The sequence below is a fragment of the Zophobas morio genome, unplaced genomic scaffold (genome assembly GCF_036711695.1).
Source record: "Zophobas morio isolate AGI-343-1 ecotype UQ-CSIRO unplaced genomic scaffold, CSIRO_AGI_Zmor_V1 ptg000007l, whole genome shotgun sequence".
NCBI lineage: Eukaryota > Metazoa > Arthropoda > Insecta > Coleoptera > Tenebrionidae > Zophobas > Zophobas morio.
The window spans coordinates 5,126,510-5,147,575 of record NW_026972112.1 but is presented as its reverse complement, the minus strand read 5'-3'; the positions used below and the strand labels follow the sequence as shown (position 1 = coordinate 5,147,575).

General features: G+C 34.0%; 2 protein-coding genes across 4 annotated transcripts in view; one reads left to right on the top strand and one right to left on the bottom strand.

The window, feature by feature from the left end:
* Positions 1–4,707, bottom strand: part of LOC135124326 (ATPase family AAA domain-containing protein 2-like) — a 30,939-nt gene extending 26,232 nt beyond the window's left edge. Inside the window, exons 1-5 of the mRNA XM_064049308.1 lie at positions 4,597–4,707; positions 4,006–4,088; positions 3,696–3,879; positions 3,500–3,644; positions 3,341–3,450 (exon numbers count right to left, since the gene is read on the bottom strand). Of these exons, the coding sequence (XP_063905378.1) occupies positions 3,341–3,450; positions 3,500–3,644; positions 3,696–3,879; positions 4,006–4,074 (508 nt within the window). The 5' untranslated portion in view covers positions 4,075–4,088; positions 4,597–4,707. The remainder of the gene's footprint in view (positions 1–3,340; positions 3,451–3,499; positions 3,645–3,695; positions 3,880–4,005; positions 4,089–4,596) is intronic.
* Positions 4,708–9,521: 4,814 nt separating this feature from the next.
* Positions 9,522–21,057, top strand: LOC135124324 (ATPase family AAA domain-containing protein 2-like). 3 transcript variants are annotated; one of them, XM_064049304.1, is made up of 11 exons: positions 9,522–9,813; positions 9,859–10,010; positions 10,058–10,327; positions 10,380–10,574; positions 10,627–10,802; positions 10,850–10,997; positions 11,044–11,226; positions 20,098–20,401; positions 20,448–20,678; positions 20,729–20,877; positions 20,926–21,057. In XM_064049304.1, exons 1-11 carry the CDS (start codon positions 9,612–9,614, stop codon positions 20,965–20,967), a joined length of 2,052 nt encoding a protein of 683 aa, XP_063905374.1. In that variant the 5' UTR covers positions 9,522–9,611; the 3' UTR covers positions 20,968–21,057. The 3 variants fall into 3 exon arrangements, with proteins under 3 accessions (XP_063905374.1, XP_063905373.1, XP_063905375.1); XM_064049303.1 differs by having other exon boundaries at positions 20,092–20,401; XM_064049305.1 differs by lacking the exons at positions 20,729–20,877; positions 20,926–21,057 and having other exon boundaries at positions 20,092–20,275; positions 20,329–20,401; positions 20,448–20,598.
* The last annotated feature ends 9 nt before the right edge of the window (positions 21,058–21,066 follow it).

Here is a 21,066-nt window from a genome sequence, read left to right as displayed (position 1 = left end):
TTCGGTTTTGATGTTTAATGTAGGACGGTTACAGAAGTACTAAAATTACAGAGCTATTTACAAAAACAGGTAAAGATACCCAAAAGGGTCAGTGGCCGCTTCCGGAAATGCAACAACGGTTTTTCAATTTTTGATTTCTTAATGTTTCGATTTATTGAGATTTCGATTTTTTGAGTTAAATTTTTCGTTTTTTTTCTGTTTTAAATTTTTCAGTTCTTAACTTTTCGATTTTGGCCTATTTCGATTTCTCAATTTTTTGTCCATTCGTCAATTCTTCGATTTTTTTTACTTTTTCGGTTTTCTAATTTTTTTATTAAACTTCAGATTTTCCAATTTTTTGAATTTTTGATGTTTGGATTTCTAGATTTTTCGATAGTTTAATTTTTCAATTTTTTGATTCTCGATAACTTCGATTTTTTGAGTTAAATTTTTCGATTTTTTTTAATTTTAAATTTTTCAATTTTTAACTTTTAGATTTTGGCCTGTTTCGATTGCTCAATTTTTCTTCTTTTCGGTTATTCATTTTTCGATTTTCCAAAGTTTCAATTTTTCGATTTTCCAAAATTTTTGACATTTCAGTCTTGGAATTCTTCAATTTTTTGGATTCCTCAGGTTTTTAATTTTTCACTTTTTCGATTTTTCGACTTCGATTTCACGATTATTCAATTTTTCGATTTCTCAATTCTTCGATAGTTTACTTCTTCGATTTTGAAATTTTTTGATTTGTAAATTTTACCTTTTTCGAATTTTTGATTTCGATTTCTCGATATTTCGATGTTTTAATTTTTTAGTTTTTGAAATTTTTAATTTTTTGATCTTTCTAAATATTTTCTAATTTTTCTAATTTTCAAAATTTTGATTTTCCAGCCTTTTGATGTTTCGATTTCTCGATCTTTCAACTTTTCGGCTTTTCAGCTTTAGATTTTACGGTTTTTCAATTTTTGATTCTTAACGTTTCGATTTATCGAAATTTCGATTTTTTGAGTTAAATTTTTCGATTTTTTTTTTATTTTAAATTTTTCTATTTTTAACTTTTCGGTTTTGGCCTATTTCGATTTCTCCATTTTTTGACTTTTCAGTTACTCGATTTTTCGATATTCCAATGTTTAATTTTTCCGAATTCTCAAATTTTCATCATTTCAGTCTTAGAATTCTGAAATTTTTTGAATTTTTCGAGTTTTTGATTTTTCACTTTTTCGATTTTTCAATTTTTCGAACTTTCGATTTATCGATATTTTCATTTTTCAGTTTTTAAAATTTTTGATATTTCGTTTTCTAATGTTACCATCGACTTCGATTTCTCGATTATTAAATTTTTCTTCCATTTTTCTATTCTTCGATATTTAACTTTTTCGATTTTGCAATTTTCCAATTTTTTTAAATTTTTAATTTTTCAATTTTTCAGTTATTCGATATTTCGATTTTTCAATTTTTCGAATTTTCAAATTTTCGATTTTCCTCGATCTTTCAATTTTTCGATTGTTTTTATTTTAAATTTTTCAACTTTTAACTTTTCGATTTTGGCCCATTTCGACTTGTCAATTTTTTAACTTTTCGGTTTCTCGATTTTCCAATGTTTCGATTTTTCAATTCTTCAATATCCCAAATGTTCGTCATTTTAGACTAGGAATTTTTCAATTTTTCGATTTTGCGAAATTTCTATCTCTCAATTTTTCGAATTTAAAAATTTTTCAATTATTCGAGCATACAATTTTTTGATGATTCGATTTTTAATTTTCAATTTTTCACAAAAATAAAACTAGATATACTATAATTTTTAACCACGAAATTTTTAAAAAACAGTTTATTTGGTTCATTTTAAATAAGATTTACTTACCAAAATTTTAAGATCAAATCATCATTTTTTTGTGGGCTTTTAATTAGCGTTTTAAACCATATTTTTAAAATATATCTAAAATTTTGCGACAGTTAATTCAGTATTTTCGAAAACGGCGGACCCACTTTTTTATATTTTAGGAACTATGAAACATTGAGCAAAATGAAGTCAAGAAAATTGGTGGATTATTAACGGTTACTTAATTGTTATCGATGACTCGATTTTGCATTGATACAATCGCATTATACCAAGAAACCATAAACTCAGAACAGGAAATGGAGGTGGCAGATGGTCACAATTTACGATTGTTTCTGCTTGTTTAATAACTTGCCTAATTTTTTGAGTGCAGAAAAAAATTTCTTGGCATTTTGTAATTAAGGAAAAAAGTGAAATTTTCTTAATGCAAAAAAAAAATGGTTCACGGTTATTTATATATTATTTATAATTTAAAGTAGAGATATGTATCGACCCGTACTCCAAAGTACAGGTAAACTAGTCGCAGTGGGATATATCGCTTTTCACTGAGCCATGGCCCATGTTTCGTACGGTTGGTATTATGTATTTAAAGACCAGCATTACTACAAGAAATATTGAATAAAAAAAAATTATAATAACAATAAACAAAATTAAGGCAAACTCATAAACCATACGTATAGAAATATGTTATTTTATAATATAAGGCATGTATAAAGAAAATTTATATTGTGTTTTTATTTTTATAGATATGTAACATGTTTTATGGCTAAAAATTTGGAAGTGTGTTTTGTCAGACATTTACTGGATATTTTCCATGGCAATTTTTGTTTCTATTGTAAGACAAAACACAGTATAGGATTTACAGTCTAATTCTGATCTATTATTATTGTCGAATGAATCAGTTATTAAATTGCGCAGTTTTTATAAGTCAAAATATACTTACTTGTGCAATCAATGCCCACTAGGTGTAATAAAAAAATAATTAAGGTATTTGCATGGTCATGGTCAATTTTATTTATGCAACAAACCATGTTCAATATTCGTCAATAATTCGTAAAGTTATATAGTTATTTTATTTGTTGTTAAAAAAAACGCCTTAACATTTTAAAATATTTTTAAAGAATCTTAACGAGTTTATCTCTGTTATGACTTTTGAATGCAGTATTTAAAAAACTCCACGACAATTTAGCCAATTTTTGTGTGAAATAGTCAACAATCGTACAATATTGGCTATTAATATAAATATTTAGTTCGCCGGTCGAAGTTTCAGTTTTTTTTTTGTTTTTAATAAATAAAAAGTTGACAACTTATATTTAATAAATTCAAGCGTTCTGCGCATAAGCACAAAATGGACCTATCAGAAGAGAACATCTTGAGCATGCGCTCTGTAATTATTAGCTTTGAATGTGCCGGTTTCACATTTTAAACTACATTCGGAAACGAGTGGAATGTTTGCCTTAAATTAAGTCAAATGGGTTAAAACACCGAATTAACAAAAAAATATTCAAAAAGGAAATAAAAACCTACCTGAAAGCGAGTCTGCGTAACATTTCTGACTGATAGGCCGTAAAGACAAGGCGGTCCTGCGTTCAATCCTATCCAAATGTGACCTTAAGTGACGTGGTCGACGTCGTTTTCTAAAACATCAATCTCAAAACACGCAGTATACAAAAATGCAGTACATACCTCGAATACATATCATCATCAGAATCATTTCCATTGTATAAATCTGAATCATTGTGCATATTCCTGGATGAATAAACCGTAAGAGAGTGTCTCTCATCAAGCGATATTCGTTTACGTGTGTTTAAATCGTCGCTCCGTAAACTGGCTAAAAATCACCATAAATCAGACCCAACACCTTTTACCAATACCAACTTACAAGAATATTTTCTTTGACTATAAACAAATCGACTCCGCAATTCTCTAACACCCAACCCTCGAGATGGCTCCTGTTTTGGTAGAATGCTCTTTCGTTTGGTCCCTGACTCCCAAGCGGTGTCTTCGCTCTGCGAGTCCTCGCTGTCACTCACACTCGAGGAGTCCAACTCTTCTCGAACCGTTTTCTACAAATTGTAAACTCAGTCAATGTGGAGATTAACGTAAGGGATTTCATGCACATTTCGTAATCAAATCAAAAATATCGGCAGGTAGGCAAGTTATCACAGACATAAACTAAACGATACACATACCCCTGTACGATGCTGTGTTGTGATGTCTGGCGTTGAGCCAATTGACTCCATACGACGTGTATTCACCATCACACCACCGACAGCTGTGACAATCATCAACATTACCCACAAAAATTCACCCCAATTAACGTACGTAAAGTTTGCACGTTACGTGCTTGTTGCAGCGATAAAAGCAGCAAACTAATTAGCTCTGCCCAAGTTAATGAAAAAAATAAAACTGCGTTCGCCCTGAATGCACATTGCCAATACGACATACACAAACACAGACTAACAACGAATCCCACATCCTTTACAAATGTGCTCAACAAGATTTAAGAAGTTTTTTTGAAAGGGTGGAGATTTGAAGGGCGTAAAGGTTAGGCATGGTGTAATGTTAAACTTGCGATTAGTTCGTTCTGCGGATCTAATCTAACACTACAGTACGCAAATTATTTGAGAAATCGATAAATTGTTGTTAAATCGGGCGCACGTAACACCAAATAAGAAAAATTATTCTCAAATAAGCAAACTAACGATGTCAATTCCTTAAATTAACAAGCTCAAACCAACTACCAAGCGGTTACTAGGACTGTTATGAATGGTTCCACTCACAATTTCTGTTAAAAAACTATTTTCTATGTTGTTTTTCTTCTAAAATTTGGGACAATGAACAATACACAAACTGCCATTCACGTCTTGTACGAAACATGGATGCCAACCGAACATACGAACCGTCAAAACTGAGCGATAAATGCCGAAAACACGCACAACTGCTGTTTAGATAGTGGGGGCGAGAGAGAGAAGGCGAGAGGTAACACGACAGACGTAAAGTCCCTAAACAGTCCGAACAGAAGTAAAATTGTTACAATAACAATTAATTGTGCAATTAATAAAACTTTCTGGTGGTACTCGCCAAGGTCCCGACAGGTAGGTAATATCAAATTTTCGTTAATAAGTGAAAATAGCTGAAAGTTATTTTTGTTGAAAAGTTGCTGCGAACATGGCACGAAACATGTGGTCAGGGCCGGCTTTAACTATTTGTCACCCAAGGCAACATTTACCTGATTTTACGGTTCCAACAAAATGAATAAAGACAGATTATACAGGTGACCACATATATTATTGAAATAGTTGCTATTGTTAGTATGTATTAGAATTTGGTACGCCTTAAGAAATCGTCATAAGAAATATCGCGAATTAAGCCATTTGTTGCCTTAAACGCAACCAGCAATTCTTCTTTAAATCTACGTAAGCCGATAATGCAGAATAATGATAATTTATGACACAACATACCTTCAGCACAGAATAATCATTTTTCGTATTCTTTTGACATATTAATTTTAATATTCGAGATAATTATTACATTATTCAAACACAATTTAGACACTGTAGAGCAGACAAGGCTTATCAAGCCCGTCTATTAGTTTATTCGCCTAAATGTATTATTAATACCGTTTTCAAATTACACAAATTGAAAAATTTAAACATTTTAAAAGAAAAAAATCGGTAAACCGAAAAATTGAAAAATCTATAAATCGAGACATTGAACAATCTAAAAATTAAACGATTTAAAAATCGAAGAATTGGAAAACCAAAAAATCTAAACCGAGAACTTGAAAAATCGAATAATCGAGAAATCAAAACATCAAGGAAAACAAAAAAATTAACGGAAAATCCAGAGTTTGAAAATTGAAAAATTAAAATACCTATCGAAAAATTGAAAAACCGAGAAATCGAAACATCAAAAAATGGAAAAATTGAAGAACCGAAACGTTGCAAAATCTCAGAACTGAAATACTGAAAAATGGAAGGAAACTTGAAAAATCGAAAAAGTGAAAAAATTCAAAACTGAAAAATGGAAAGAAAATTGAAGAATCGGAAAAGTGAAAAAATCCAAAACTGAAACATTGAAAAATCCAGAAATCGAAAAATTGAAAAATCACAATTGAAGAAAGAATTGAAAAATCAAGAAATAGAGAAATCAAAAAATCAGTTAATCGAAAAATTGAAAAATCGAAAAATTTAGAAACGTCAAAAAAAGAAAACTGAAAAATAAAAAAATTCAAAAATCGTAAAACTGAAATATCGTAAAGTTAATAAATTGAAAAACTGAAAATTTTTGAAAAAAAAAATCGTATCAAAAACTAAAAATTCAAAAAATCGAGAAATTGAACAATCAAAAAATCAAAACATTGAAATCCCAGTAAGTTGATAAATAAGAAAATTTAAAAAACAAAAATTTTAAAAATCCAAGAATTGAACAACAAAAAAAATCTAAGCCTGAAAACTCAGAAAATTGAATGATCGAGAACAAAAAATCTAAAATTAAAAATTCGACAAATTGAAAAATCATGGAACTGAAAAATCGAAAAGTCGAGATAGTGAGAAATCTAAAAACCTAAAACTTTAAAAATTGAAAAATTAAAATATCGAAAAATTTAAAAACCGAGAAAACACAATATCAAAAATTTGAAAAATTGAAGAAACGAAGTATTGCAAAATTCCAAAGCTGAAATATTGAAAAACCTAAAAATGGAAGGAAAATTAAAGAATCGAAACAGTGAAAAAATCCCAAACTGAAACATTGGAAAATTGAGAAATGGAAAAATGGGAAAATCAAAAACATTGGTCTAAAGAGTTTAGACAGTACTTCCCTCGCTATCGGAAACGTGACGACTGCATGCCTATTATGTTTTTTTTTCACATTAGATTTCAAAGCATTCGGTTTTGTAGCTTCTGATTAAATCAATAAAATAAATTTGCGTATTCATTAAATTTTTTGAGTCACCCTGTATATGCGAATCCAAAAAATATGAATGGAATGATAAATTACAAGAAGAGACTCATCATATTTTGTAAATTTAAAAAAATAGGATTATACGGCAAACTTTTGAGCTGACGTCATCAATTTTTTGGAGGGGATAAGCAAATATATTTTGACTAAAAATGTATTATGCTCTTTATAACCTTAAAACATTTGCAAGATTTCAAAGCATTGGGTTCTGTAGTTCCTGATTAAATCAATAAAATAAATGTACGCATTTTTTACAGGAATGGAATGATAAATCACAAGAAGAGACTCATCTTATTTTATACAATTTAGGTAGGATTTATTCAGCAAAATTTTGAGGTGACGTCATCAATTTTTTAGAGGGGATAAGTAAATATATTGTGATTAAAACGGTCCTGGTTTAATAACAAAAAAATATTGTTGGTCTATAAAACAAGCTCGTCTTAGACAAAGTATTCGTAAAAAAAATATGTCGTAAAAAAATTTACGTATGCTGGTCCCGACTGCGATTATGGTTTAAATATTTTTTAGAAAATCCTGTCATGGATGTAGAAACATTTGTGACAGCCAAAGAGGTTTTTTTGAGAAAATTATCTTTGAATTTAGACCAAATTGAAATAGATACTAGGCAACAGGCAAAAGAAAGAGAAATTAGGGTTACGGCTTCAAATTTTGGACGTATTTACAAACTTAGAAAGACTACAGCAATAGCTAAAACTGTGGAGTCTCTGTTGCACAATACATTTAGAGGTAATAGTCATACATACTATGGACAGCAAAGTGAGGAAAAAGCTGTCAAGTGTTTTGAAATAAATAAAAATATAAAAACTGAACGGTGTGGCTTGTTTATTTCAAAACAATTTCCTTACTTGGCTGCTAGTCCAGACAGGGTTCTAGAGGATAGGGAGTGCATTAGTCGAAATTAAATGCCCTTCAAAATCGCAAGATTTGTCCCCCGAAGAAGCGGTTAGAAAAAAAATAATCAAATTTTGTACATTGACAGACAGAGAATTGAAATTAAAAAAAAATCATGATTACTACTTTCAAGTCCAGGGACAAATGCTTGTTACGGGTATTTCACAAGTTTATTTTGTTGTATGGACACCCAAAGGAATAAATATAGAAAAAATTTATAAAGACGAAGAAATATATGTAAAAAGATGGCAGATAAACTTGGCAGATTTTACTTTGGCGCATTATTGCCCGAAATAATTGATTGAAGAAGAAAGAGGAACCTGCCTTTGCGAGAGATTTTTTTAAAATAAATAAAATTTGTTTCTATTTTTTTATGTACTTTAATAATTTATTAGGAGTACATTTTTCATCAGCAAGACTTGCATATTTTTATTATAAATATATTTTGAAAATGATCTCTCGGCAAATGAAAACATATACGAGCACTTTTTTCGAGTAAACAATGAAGGGAAAAGTTACAGGGCGTAGGGCTTTTTTAAAACACCTCCTTTCTGGGATAAGTAGTAGATACACTTAGCTACTTATACGTGTTAAACAAAAGCTGTATTTTATATATTTTTTATCATTATTATAAATATGTTTATTAGTTTTATTAATTAACAAAGCAAAATATATATTAACAATAATATTACAATGAATTTTTAGTAATCATGTGTATTGAATTCAGGATCCTGAGTGGAGTAAAAATATTATAGTTCCCCAGTTTTAATTCGGTTTTATGATAGTACCTCATTGCGTAAAAGTTAATTTCCTTAACAATAGATTACTACGGCCGGTCCTGGCGGCTTGTTATAAAACTGAGTTCCTTGCCATAAATTAGAAAAATCAGCCAAGAATTCTAACAATCAGCTTATGGTAGAGCAGGCGATAAGGGTTTTACCTGGAAAGTCGCTTCCGTAAATTTTAGTGGCGCTCCTATCGACAAACTACTGAACTAACTGCTCAAATTCTGTCGAATTGATACCCATTTCTTTCAATAATTGTTAGTTTTTGTTAAAAACTCTACTAACCAATAAATCATTAATTTTCCTCTGATATTCCTGTTAAAATTATTCGACGTATTTTGCATTAATTTGTGGTATATTTTGATTTTAATAAACACATTATTATTTAAACAAATTGTACCACTAACAAACATTTAATGACTCTGCGCCCTGTAAAAAGTGATGTTTTATCCATGTGCGAATTTTCAAGCGATTCTATGAAAAAAAAACCAAAAAAATGTTATACCTCGTCTAAGTATATGCAGCGAAAAAACATACCGTATTGCTCTTACTGTCCATACATTCACAAAATTTACAAAAGCAAGAAAATTTCTGTACCAGTTATTTAGAGTTATGTTATAATGCAAGCTAAAAACAATGACGTTTGCAACATTTTTTACTAAATAAAATAAGATTGTGTTTACCTTAAATCGCCTGGTTATGAACTTCTAATATTTAAAAGATTTCGACCGTTTGTCTGCACTGATGAACGTGGCGTTCGAAACTGGCCGTTTATGTTTCCTTTCCTTCGAAAAATGTCTCTGTACCTGCAAACGTATTTACTTTTAATTCAACTTTCAGTATTTCTTGGAAAAATTACCATACCTCTACAACCCGCAGGTAAAGTCGGCAATAACAGCCTAAGATTATGCTATTGACAATTTACAGCCCCGACCGACTCTCTTTGTACCCTGAAAGCACAAAGCTTCATGACTTTTCATCAGTTTCGACCAAAATTTAACCGCCTAGGTGCAGACAAACAATAGACGAACGAAACCCCACGTCAAGTGACATGTACTCATTAATTTTTGACTTATCCTTCAAAATTAAATGTAAAAATCAGTCCCACGTTCGGCGAAAAAATCACCACTGTCACAATGTCTGCTATGAAGCAAGAGAAGTCTTGTGAAAAAATATCCAAAAGAACTAAACCAGCCACCGATTTTTCTAAAGTTGGGGGATTATCGAACCACATAAAAATTCTACGTGACACGATTATAGTTCCGCTGTTGCACAATAACGTTTACACTCACTTCAACATCAAAACTCCGCGAGGAGTGCTTTTTTACGGACCACCAGGTATTTAGCCGTTTTCTTGTGCTTAGTAAACGTCACGAAATGCAGGTACTGGGAAAACTCTGGTAGCCGGAGCTTTAGCCACGGAAATGAACAAGGAAGGTTTCGGTAAAGTGAGCTTCTACCAAAGGAAAGGGGCAGATGTGCTGGACAAGTGGGTTGGCGAATCCGAGAAGAAGTTGAGGGCTTTGTTCGAAACTGTAGTATGTGTTTGTTGTTAAGCTCTTGCACGACTTTTTTGTTTAAGGCTACGAAAAACAGACCTTCGATTATATTTTTTGATGAGTTGGATGGTTTAGCACCTATTCGTTCTGCCAAGAACGATCATGTTCACTGTAGTATTGTGACGACTCTTTTGGCGTTGATGGATGGTCTTGATAGTGTTGCGGGTGTTATAGTAATAGGTGCTACCAATCGAATAGAGTCGGTAGATCCGGCTTTAAGACGTCCCGGACGTTTCGACCGAGAATTGTACTTTCCGCTTCCATCCACTGAAGCAAGGAAGGAAATTCTACAGGTTTTGGCAAACCTAATAACAATTTTTGTTACTGTTGGGGTAATTTTTAAAGGTACACATGCAAACGTGGAGACACAAACCAGCCAACACGTTTCTTTCATATTTGGCCGCACTGACCACCGGCTTTTGTGGTTCAGATCTTCAGGCTCTGTGCGCCGAAGCACTACTTTGTGCCATGAAACGTCAGTACCCAAACATACAAAAATGCCCTCTCGGGAAAGTTAAAATAGAGGCCAGCGAGCTTAGGGTCAGAACTATCCTAGTTCACAACATATTCAGAAACTGTATTTTCCAGATAGATAGATGATAATGACTTTATCGACGCTCGAAAAAACCTGATTCCGTCGTCACACAAACTCGGAAACAGAATCCGAAAATTGAGCCCCATCATAGCTCCTTTGCTTCAACACCAACTCGAGACGATCCTGTCGAGGATAAAAATGTTGTGGCCGCACTTTTTCATGCAGTTTTACAAGTAATGAGTTTTTATTGTCGGGGTTTTAGCGAATTTGGTGTTTTAAGGTACTTGATAGGAAGCGAGAGGTATATTGGGAGAGTTGTGTTGGTCGGGTCGAGTCTGCAAGGACTCACTGCACATATAGTTCCGGCGATTTTGCAGAACTTGGAACACTTGCCAGCGCTGTTTTTGGATGCCACTATAATGCAGAATGTAAAAGTATGGAATGTGTTGAGTTGTTTTGACAAGTTTTTTTCAGAAAAATATTTTGTCGAATTTTTGTAAAAATTTGCCGTCGGTTTTGGTTATTCCGAGAGTGGATGATTTGTGGAGTTTTTTGGAAATTAATGAGCAGATGTATATTACGTCACTTTTGGAAGATATTCATGCAGGGTTGCCTATACTGATTGTGGCGACGTATGAGGAAGAATTGCCCCTAATGGTAAAATAATGTAGTAGTTTTTTGACGGCTGTCGTTTTAAGCTGTCCCGTCGGATGGTTGAGTAAAATTGCCAAAAATAACGGACAAAATTAAAATAGCATTTTTTGCACAAACTGTTATGATTATAATTACAACTTCCTGGAAGTTGTCATAGATTAAAATGACGAATCAGAATATTGCCATGTACGAAATACCGACTGATTATTGTTTGTGATTTTTGTCAAGTTGGCAACATATTTAAAACTTTTTTCAATAATTCAAAATTGCCAGTCCAAAAATTTGTTTCAGTCATTAATGGTCACCCGTTCACAAATGTAGAAGCGTATTATTTTATAAAATTTAAGTAGATTTTTTTCTAATAAAATTTTAAATCATTCAAAGCACAGCAATTTATCGATTCAGTAATTTCAAAAATTACGTGTCAGATAAAATCACCAACATATAAATGGAAACGGAAGCCCACTTTTTCATATTCTAGCAGCTATAAATGTCGAGAAAACATGAAATTAGCCATGGATTCTATTAAAATAGTTATCTAGATTACGGTCGAAAAGTACATAATAAAATACATAGTACTATTTATCAAGACAGTTTCATAAACCACAAATGTAGAAGTATATTATTTTATATAGGTTAAATAATGTTTAATGTACAAAATTTTGCAGTGATGTCATCAAATTGTTGGCGGGGATGGTTAAACAAATTTTGGTTAGCGGATTATATTAAATTTTCAAAAAGGTATATACATTAGTGGAAATTGTATTAAAAAATCCATTGCGCTTTACAGAAATAAAATATTTTAATAAATAATTGAGTAAACAGGTGCAGAATATTAAAAATTTGTGGTCAGACAAACTTTAGCCATTTTTCTGGTCCACTCAAATACAGGTAACCGATAGAGCCCGTCCTTTTAAACCCCTCATAATCCGACCATAAAATTTTATGAGTGTCCACCCTCTAAGCTGGCACTCGTCATGACTGAATTTTATTGCCTCTCAGGTAAAAATTTGCTTTAGCTCAGCCTTAACCATCTACACGAATATTCATAATTTACATTTAAAATCTGACAAGAATTAGTCGAGTAGTTTTCGAAAGTTGTCTGTCTAATAATGAAAATCGATAAAAATGGAAACAGAAAACCCTATTGTGTCGTTCTCATGAAAGTCTTGAAACGTCCAGAAAACACGAAACTACCCATTCGTCGGAAAAGCCCGATTAGAATATTTCCTTAGTACACCTGGAAAGCAAAAATATATAGACCGTACCTATATATTTCGTAGAACGGAAAAAAGTACGACAGAAAAAATGCCGAATCGGAAAAAGGCTACAAGGTCACTTATGTTTTTTGTCAACAGATATAATCAGTATTATTTGACAGTATGCAATATATGCAGAAATAAGTACACATTTATATCCATTGCAATATTGATTTTATACAAAAAAAGAAAATTTTTGAGTATGTAACCAAGCATCCGGGTGAAAGTAATAATACGAGATGAACATATTTATATTTTCCTCCCAATCTTCCAATATATTTTCGACCTATTTTTTGGTTCTAATTTCAGATTCTGCTTTGGCGAATGGCTACTTTCATGATTCTCGAAAAAATACGTCTTGCGTTCCCGTCTGTCTGGTTGTAAAAAGATGGCAACGGCGAACGGCAACGTCAGCGGCAAATTTATAAATCGACCTTTATATACATTATAGGAATATCGTGCAGTTGGTAAAACGATAACAAAAATATATCAAAATCATCCCCAGCAAAAATGCGATGACGTCACCTCAAATTTTGCATAGTAATTTTATTTTATATTTTATAAAACAACAATTTTAGCTCGTAAATTGTTATATCGGTTTATATCTTTCGACCGGGAATCTTTTTGATCAGTCACTGTAATGATATAATATTTTGCAATTACGCTCCGCTCCCCGGTCTGACAGCGAATGGAAACCTCATCACAATTGAGTTTGGGGCGGGTATAGGTGGGGCTTAATCTTTGGGTTTCTTTTTTACTTAATACATACATAGTTTTTTTTTTTGAAGAACAAGATTATTTGAAACATGTTTCATATGATAGTTTATTGTAGAGAAGTGAGAAGTTTGTAATTAATTAAGCACCGCCCCCGGCTGACAACGAATAAAAAAAAACGTCACAACTGAGATAGGGGTGGGTGGGCGGGGTGCTTATATTTTACCTTTTCTTTTTATATAGTAGTAGTCATCTTTTTTTGTAGAGAAATATGGGTTTGGCAATTACGCTCCGCCCCTCGGTCTAACAACGAATGAAACATTCGTCACAACGGTATAATGTACTTATATTAATATATTACCTAAACATCGAAATCACACAAAATATTTGTCGACGCGTTTTGCCAACCATGTTGGTATTACCTAAATGAAACTAAACTCAAATGATAGAATCCATAAGCGGAGTGGGAATTTTCATGTTTTCTCGACGTTTCATCTCTACGAAAAATTAGGTCTTCCATTTCCATGTGTCAGTCTGTCTGTCTGCTGTTTGCTTTCTGTTGTCTGTCGTTTGTGTCGATTTTTATTAAGATAAATAATGTTCGAAACTATGTGATGACCTCTCCTCAAAATTAGTAGTAAATTGTATAAAATTTACAGCACAATTACTTCACAAAAATGTGTGTGCAAAGACGCCAAAATTAGTTTCAAATAACGACCATCAGTTTAAACTGAATATGTTGAGGATATTCCTTTATGGTTTATGGCTAATCGAAATTTTGGTTCAAGTAAAAATATAATTTTTTAAGGCATACAAATATTAATTAAAATGTATTTTTTCAGTGCCACTCGCCGTAAGAAATTGTTAAATATAAAAAATTGCTTTTTATGTCGTAACGTACCGTATGTTCAGTTGAAAAAGTCATCAAGTTGTCCTCGATTTTTGTAAATATTGTGAAGTATGTCGATGATAGCTGACAACCTGAAATGTCCGTTATACATAACAGTATTAATTAATAAAACACAACATAAGCTAAGGAAGTATAGTAATCGAAGCCACTTTTATATTTTCTCGACGTTTCATGATCCCAAGAGTACGAAAAAAATAGTTTCCCGTTTCCGTCTGTCTGTCTGTCTGTCTGGTGTCTGTATCCATTTTAATCTGATATGTAATCTCCGAAATTGCTGGACCGATTGTTGTCAAATTTTGTTTGTATTTTAGAAATATCATGTAGATGGTTAAGTGCTAACCAAAATTTTGCTATTATCCCCACTAACAATTTGATGACGTCATTTCAAAGAATTCTATGTTTATTTGATTTAACTGTTATACAAAAATACATAGGTATAGTGATATAAGGGTGATGTACGAATCCACTTCGAGCTTTTCCCTAACTGCCCAAATTTTTGCAAAAACATAATGCACGTCGCGCGTTCTATTCCAAACTTGGCTTTTCGTTTTTTACTTCCCGAGCGTAAGCAAAGAAAGTATTGTAATCAAGTCCGTCGGCCGACTCTCTACTTTTACATTTTCTCGACCTTTTACGACCCCTAGAGCACGACGAAATAGGTCTCCCGTTTCCGTCTGTCTGTCCGTCTGTCTGCCGTCCGTAATCTCCGAAAGTACTGGGCCGATTGTTGTTAAATTTTGTATTTATATTAGGAATATCATGTAAATGGTAAAACGCTAACCAAAATTTCTCTAATCATCCCCACCACTAATGCGATGACGTCACTTCAAAATTATACTTAGTAAATGGGTTTTAAATTGTATAAAGTAACACATGTAGTCTATGACTTCGAATTGAATTTTTAACCGAAACGAATGCTTTGAAATCTTGCAGATGTTTTAAAGTTATGATAAGCATGATAAATATTTAATCAAAATATATTTACTTATGCCTTCCAAAAAACTGATGACGTCAGCTCAAAATTTTACCGAATAAATCCTATCTAAATTGTACAAAATATGATGAGTCTGGTCCTGGTAATTTATCATTCCTTTCATATTTTTTTGGATTTGCATATACAGGGTGGCGCAAAAAATTAATAAATGCGTGAATTTATTTTATTGATTTAATCAGGAACCACAATACCTAATGTTTTGAACTCTTGAAGATGTTTTAAAGTTATCATAAGCATAGGAAATTATTGATCAAAATGTACCTGTTTATCAACCCCAAAAAATTGATGACGTCATCTCAAAATTTTGCCGAATAAATTCTACCCAGAATGTCCAAAATATGATGAGTTTTTAGATGTGATTTATCATTAAGTCTTACCTTTGCAACTACTAGCCCCGCCCACCCACCCTCTATTTTCTCAGAGGGTATAGTATTTGCCAAAATCAGTCTTATCTTAGCAAGTACTAGCCCCGCCCACGCGCCTTTTGTTTTCTTAGAAAGTATGTCATTTGCCAAAATCAGTCTTACCTTACCAAGTACTAACCCCGCCCAGCCGCCCCCTGTGTTCTCAGAGGATATGTCATTTGCCAAAATAAGACTTATCTGAGAAAATAGAGGGCGGGTGGGCGGGGCTAGTACTTGCTAACATAAGTCTTATTTTGGCAAATGGCATATTTTCTGAGAACTTAGGGGGCGGGTGGGCGGCGGTAGTACTTGGTAAGATAAAACTGGTTTTGATCTTGTAAAGGTTTGTTAAATTTCCATAGTAACGAATTAAATTCCTAAATCTACCCATTCTACCCGAAATGAGTTTTTACTTGTGGTTTATCTTCACAAAATTGTGTAAAGAAAAAACTCACCTCGAAAATGCTGGATATATTTCATTGTATTTACTTCAGGAGCGAGGGAAGTTCTGTCGAAACAACTATCGACCTATTTTTTTTTTCTGTTTTTCTCTCGCATTGTGTAGTGTTTTATTGATGAAATTACCCCACTTTCTGGAAAGGTGAGAATACGCCCCTCTTTATTTAAAAATGCAAAACCCCCTCGGGGGCCCCAAATACCTTTTTTTAATGTGAAACCTTCTCGGGGATCCTAATTGTCTATTTTAGAAATATTTAAAACGTTCTCGGGGGCGTCAAATGTCTTATTTAAGAATGCTAAAACTTGTCGGTGGTCCCAACTGTCTTTTTAAAAATATAAAACCTTCTCGGGGGCACGAAACGTCTTACTTAAGAATGTGAAACCTTCGCGGGGGTCCCAATTGTCGTTTTTAAAAATGTAAAATGTTCTCGGGGCCCCAAATATCTTTTGTTTATGTGAAACCTTCTCTGGGGTTTCAAGGGTCTTTTTAAAAATGTAAAATCTTCTCGGGGACGCCAAATGTCTTTTTTTTATAATGTGAAACATTTTCAGAGGTCCCAACGGTCTTTTTTAAAAATGTAAAACCTTTCCGGGGCCCCAAATGTCTGTTTTTTTAATGTAAAACCTTCTCGGGGGCCCCAAATGTCTTTTTTTATGTGAAACTTTCTTGGGGGTCCCAACGGTCTTTTTTGAAAATACAAAACCTTCTCGGGGGCGCCAAATGTCTTATTTAAGAATGTGAAACCTTGTCGGGGGTCTCAATTGTCTTTTTTAAAAATGTAAAACGTTCTCGGGGGCCCCAAATGTCTTTTTTTATGTGAAACCTTCTCTGGGGTCCCAAGGGTCTTTTTAAAAATGTAAAATCTTCTCGAGGACGCCAAATGTCTTTTTTTGTAGAATGTGAAACATTTTCAGAGCTCCCAACGGTCTTTTTAAAATTGTGAAACCTTCCCGGGGACCCCAAATGTCTGTTTTTTTAATGGGAAACCTTCTTAGGGTCCAAAATGTCTTTTTTTAATGTGAAACCTCTGGGTCCCAACGATCTTTTTTGAAAATCTAAAATCTTCTCGGGGGTGCCAAATGTCTTTTTTTAAGAATGTGAATCCATCTCAGGGGTCCCAACGGTCTTTTTTAAAAATGTAAAACCTTCTCGGGGGCCCCAAATGTCTATTTTTTTAATGTGAAACCTTCTTGGGGGTCACAACGGTCTTTTTGAAAATATAAAACTTTCTCGGGGGCGCCAAATGTCTTATTTAAGAATGTGAAACCTTCTCGGGGGTCACAATTATCTTTTTTAAAAATGTAAAACGTTCTCGGTGGGCCCAAATGTCTTTTTTTATGTGAAACCTTCTCAGGGGTCCCAAGGGTCTTTTTAAAAATATAAAATCTCGGGGACGCCAAATGTCTTTTAGAATGTGAAACATTTTCAGAGGTCCCAACGGTCTTTTTTAAAAATGTAAAACCTTCCCGGGGGCCCCAAATGTATGTTTTTTTAATGTAAAATTTTCTCGGAGGCCCCAAATGTCTTTTTTTATGTGAAACCTTCTTGGGGGTCCCAACGATCTTTTTTGAAAATATAAAACCTTCTCGGGGGCGTCAAATGTCTTATTTAAGAGTGTGAAACCTTCTCGGGGGTCCAAATTGTCTTTTTTAAAAATGTAAAACGTTCTCGAGGGCCCCAAATGTCATTTTTTATATGAAACCTTCTCTGGGGTCCCAAGGGTCTTTCTAAAATTGTAAAATCTTCTCGGGGACGCCAAATGTCTTTTTTTAGAATGTAAAACATTTTCAGAGGTCCCAACGGTCTTTTTTAAAAATGTAAAACCTTCCCGGGGGCCCCAAATGTCTGGTTTTTTAATGTAAAACTTTCTAGGGGGCCCCAAATGTCTTTTTTTATGTGAAACCTTCTCTGGGGTCCCAAGGGTCTTTTTAAAAATGTAAAATCTTCTCGAGGTCGCCAAATGTCTTTTTTTAGAATGTGAAACATTTTCAGAGGTCCCAACGGTATTTTTTAAAAATGTAAAACCTTCCCGAGGGCCTCAAATGTCTGTTTTTTTAAACTGAAACCTTCTTGGGGTCCCAAATGTCTTTTTTTAATGTGAAACCTCTGGGTCCCAACGATCTTTTTTGAAAATCTAAAATGTTCTCGGGAGCGCCAAATGTCTTTTTTTTAGACTGTAAAACATCTCAGGGGTCCCAACGGTCTTTTTTAAAAATGTAAAACCTTCTCGGGGGCCCCAAATGTCTATTTTTTTAATGTGAAACCTTCTTGGGGGTCCCAACGGTCTTTTTGAAAATATAAAACCTTCTCGGGGGCGCCAAATATCTTATTTAAGAAAGTGCAACCTTCTGGGGGGTCCCAATTGTCTTTTTTTAAAATGTAAAACGTTCTCGGGGGCCCCAAATGTCTTTTTTTATGTGAAACCTTCTCTGGGGCCCCAAGGGTCTTTTTTAAAAATATAAAACCTTCCCGGTGGCCCCAAATGTCTAATTTTTTTTATGTGAAACCATCTTGGGGATCCCAACGGTCTTTCTTGAAAATGTAAAATCTTCTCGGGGGCGCGTAATGTCTTTTTAAGAATGTGAAACCTTCTCAGGGGTCCCAATTGTCTTTTTTAAAAATGTAAAACCTTCTCCGGGGCGGAAAATGTCTTTTTTTAAGAATGCGAAAACTTCTCGGGGCTCCCAACTGTCTTTTTAAAAATATAAAACTTTCTGGGGCGCCAAATGTCTTGATTAAGGATGTGAAACCTTCTCGGGGGTCCCAATTATCTTTTTTAAAAATGTAACACGTTCCGGGGGCCCTAAATACCTTTTTGTAAATGTAAAACTTTCTCTGAGGTCCCAAGGGTCCCCGCCCACCCGCCCTCTATTTTCTTGGAAAGAAAGTCATTTGCCAAAATTAGTCTTATCTTATCAAATACTAGCCCCGCCCACCCGCCCTCTATTTTCTTGGAAGGTATGTCATTTGCCAAAATCAGTCTTATCTTAACAAGTACTAGCTCTCACTCCACTCTTCTCATTCTAACGACTAATTTTATTTCTATTCAGTTCATTCAGATCGCATAAAATCAATCACTAAAAAGAAGACAGGGTGGGTGGGCGGGGCTAGTACTTGCCACGATAAGACTGATTTTGGCAAAAAACATACCTTCCAGAAAATAGAGGGCGGGTGGGCGGGGCTAGTATTTTATAAGATAAGGATTTTGCCACTTTTGACATTTTCGACCATTTTTCAACTATTTTTGAAAACTAGTCCTAGGGATTTTCCGCCTGGTTTGTTAGGAAATTCCTACCGCGTTTCCAAAATCGCTAATTGAAATACATCAATTTTTACAAAATAGCTCATTATAAAAATTTTGTAGACAAAAAAGAAAATTATTATTAATTTTCGTTTCACAAAATACTGTTAGGTTGAATAAAATCGGCGTCGGTAAAACACAAATTAATTTCTTAATAACTCGAATTTACACGACTAATTACAGAGCGATTAAGTACAAAATAATTCCGGCGTAACTGCACTGTGAAACCTTTTCGGGGATCCCAACTGTCTTTTTTTAAGAATATTAAATCTTCTCGGTGTTCCCAACTGTCTTTTTTTAAGAAGTGTGACTAGTATCTTCTATGTATATTTAATTGTTTTTACTCCATAGAGGTTATCACGAAAATATAAAATTTCGTAAAATCAAATTTTAGTACTTCAGAAGCGAGGCAAGTTCTGTCGACATAACTTTCGACCAGTTTTTTTATCTTTGTTTTCAGAAATGACTCATGCAATTTCTCTGAAATTTGGGAACCGTTATGTGTCAAAATTAACAAATTTGTCTCTACAAAAAATTGACGACATCTTGGTAAAAAAGGATAAAATAAATAATAAGCTTTGACATTTATGCCGAATTTATTGTTTTTTTTTTAATGTGGGAAGTAAATAACTACAGCGGTGTTGTTAAATGCAGGTTCGTTGTCACCCGTAAAGATAAGGTTGTGTCGTGGTCGTACTCCCATCATGGTTTCTGGTATACCAGTTAGTAAAGATTTCTTAGTGCAAAAAATCCAACTCAAAATTTTGTCCGCTTTTTTGTAAATTTAAATGTGCCACTTAGTTCCCACCTAACACTAAAACGCCAGTTGCAGAACTTCTTTTACAACAACACAAGCCTCGTCATCAACATCGAGAACCCCACCGAGACCGAAGTGGAGGATTTTTTCGTGCCGCTGTTCTTCGGGGACTCCTCAAACAGCCTGAACTCAGCTTTATTAGCCCATAAGCGAACCCCCGCAAAGAAAGCGTGCGAAACTTTGGATTCATCAAGTAAAAACACGAGATCTTCAAAATACGCCACTTCTAAAGTATACAAATTAAAGCCGTCGGGAAAAATCACGAAATCCCGCTCCAACTTGGCAATCAAGAGACCTCTCAAGCTCGCCCCCAACAAAGGTGAACATTTTTCCCGCATTCGGCCTAGTATCGAACCAACTTTCAGACATTCTGAGCCACTCATCCTCGAAACGGTTCGACACGGAATTGCTGGGATGCGGAGCTGAGAGCCTGTGCACCCTGTGCGGAAGCACCGAAAAAAAGAAACGTTTATCGCTGATCCTCACGGAATTGCTGCAGAGGAGCATTCGCTACATTTCCAGAAGGAAATCCCCGAACGAGCGCAGCAGCAGCCACAGGAATCTCGCCCTTGTGCGGGAATACGAGGACTCTGAGGGTTGATCGAATATGAAGTACATGACGGGTGAAAATAAAGTGTTTTTGTAGATGCGGATAAACAAAAAATTTTTAATTTGTGGCGACGCACTGTGCTGAGGACGGCCAAAGACATGCCTCTGGCGCATCTGGAGGTGCTGTACGACACAATTTCGGCCTGTATTAGCATACACAAAGACAATTTTTACAGTTTAATCAAGGTTTGTTGTCGTTCGATCATGATTAGTTGTTAACGATTCGAAATTTAGAGTTTGGAGGAGACCCTCAGCGAAATCGAGGATGATCACTAGTTTTTGTCCAGTTTTTAGTGTAAGATATTTAAGGTGAGTTGTATTGTGGCTACAGCGAGATCCATCTGGAATAAACATGACTGAAATTTTTGCAATAAT

Excerpts from the sequence above, each read along its gene's own strand:
- LOC135124324 (XM_064049303.1), top strand. The coding sequence starts at position 9,612 with ATGTCTGCTATGAAGCAAGAGAAGTCTTGTGAAAAAATATCCAAAAGA. Across the intron at positions 10,011-10,057 it reads TGAGGGCTTTGTTCGAAACT|GCTACGAAAAACAGACCTTC; the intron begins GTAGTATGTGTT and ends TTTTTGTTTAAG. Across the intron at positions 20,679-20,728 it reads GGAATACGAGGACTCTGAGG|ATGCGGATAAACAAAAAATT; the intron begins GTTGATCGAATA and ends GTGTTTTTGTAG.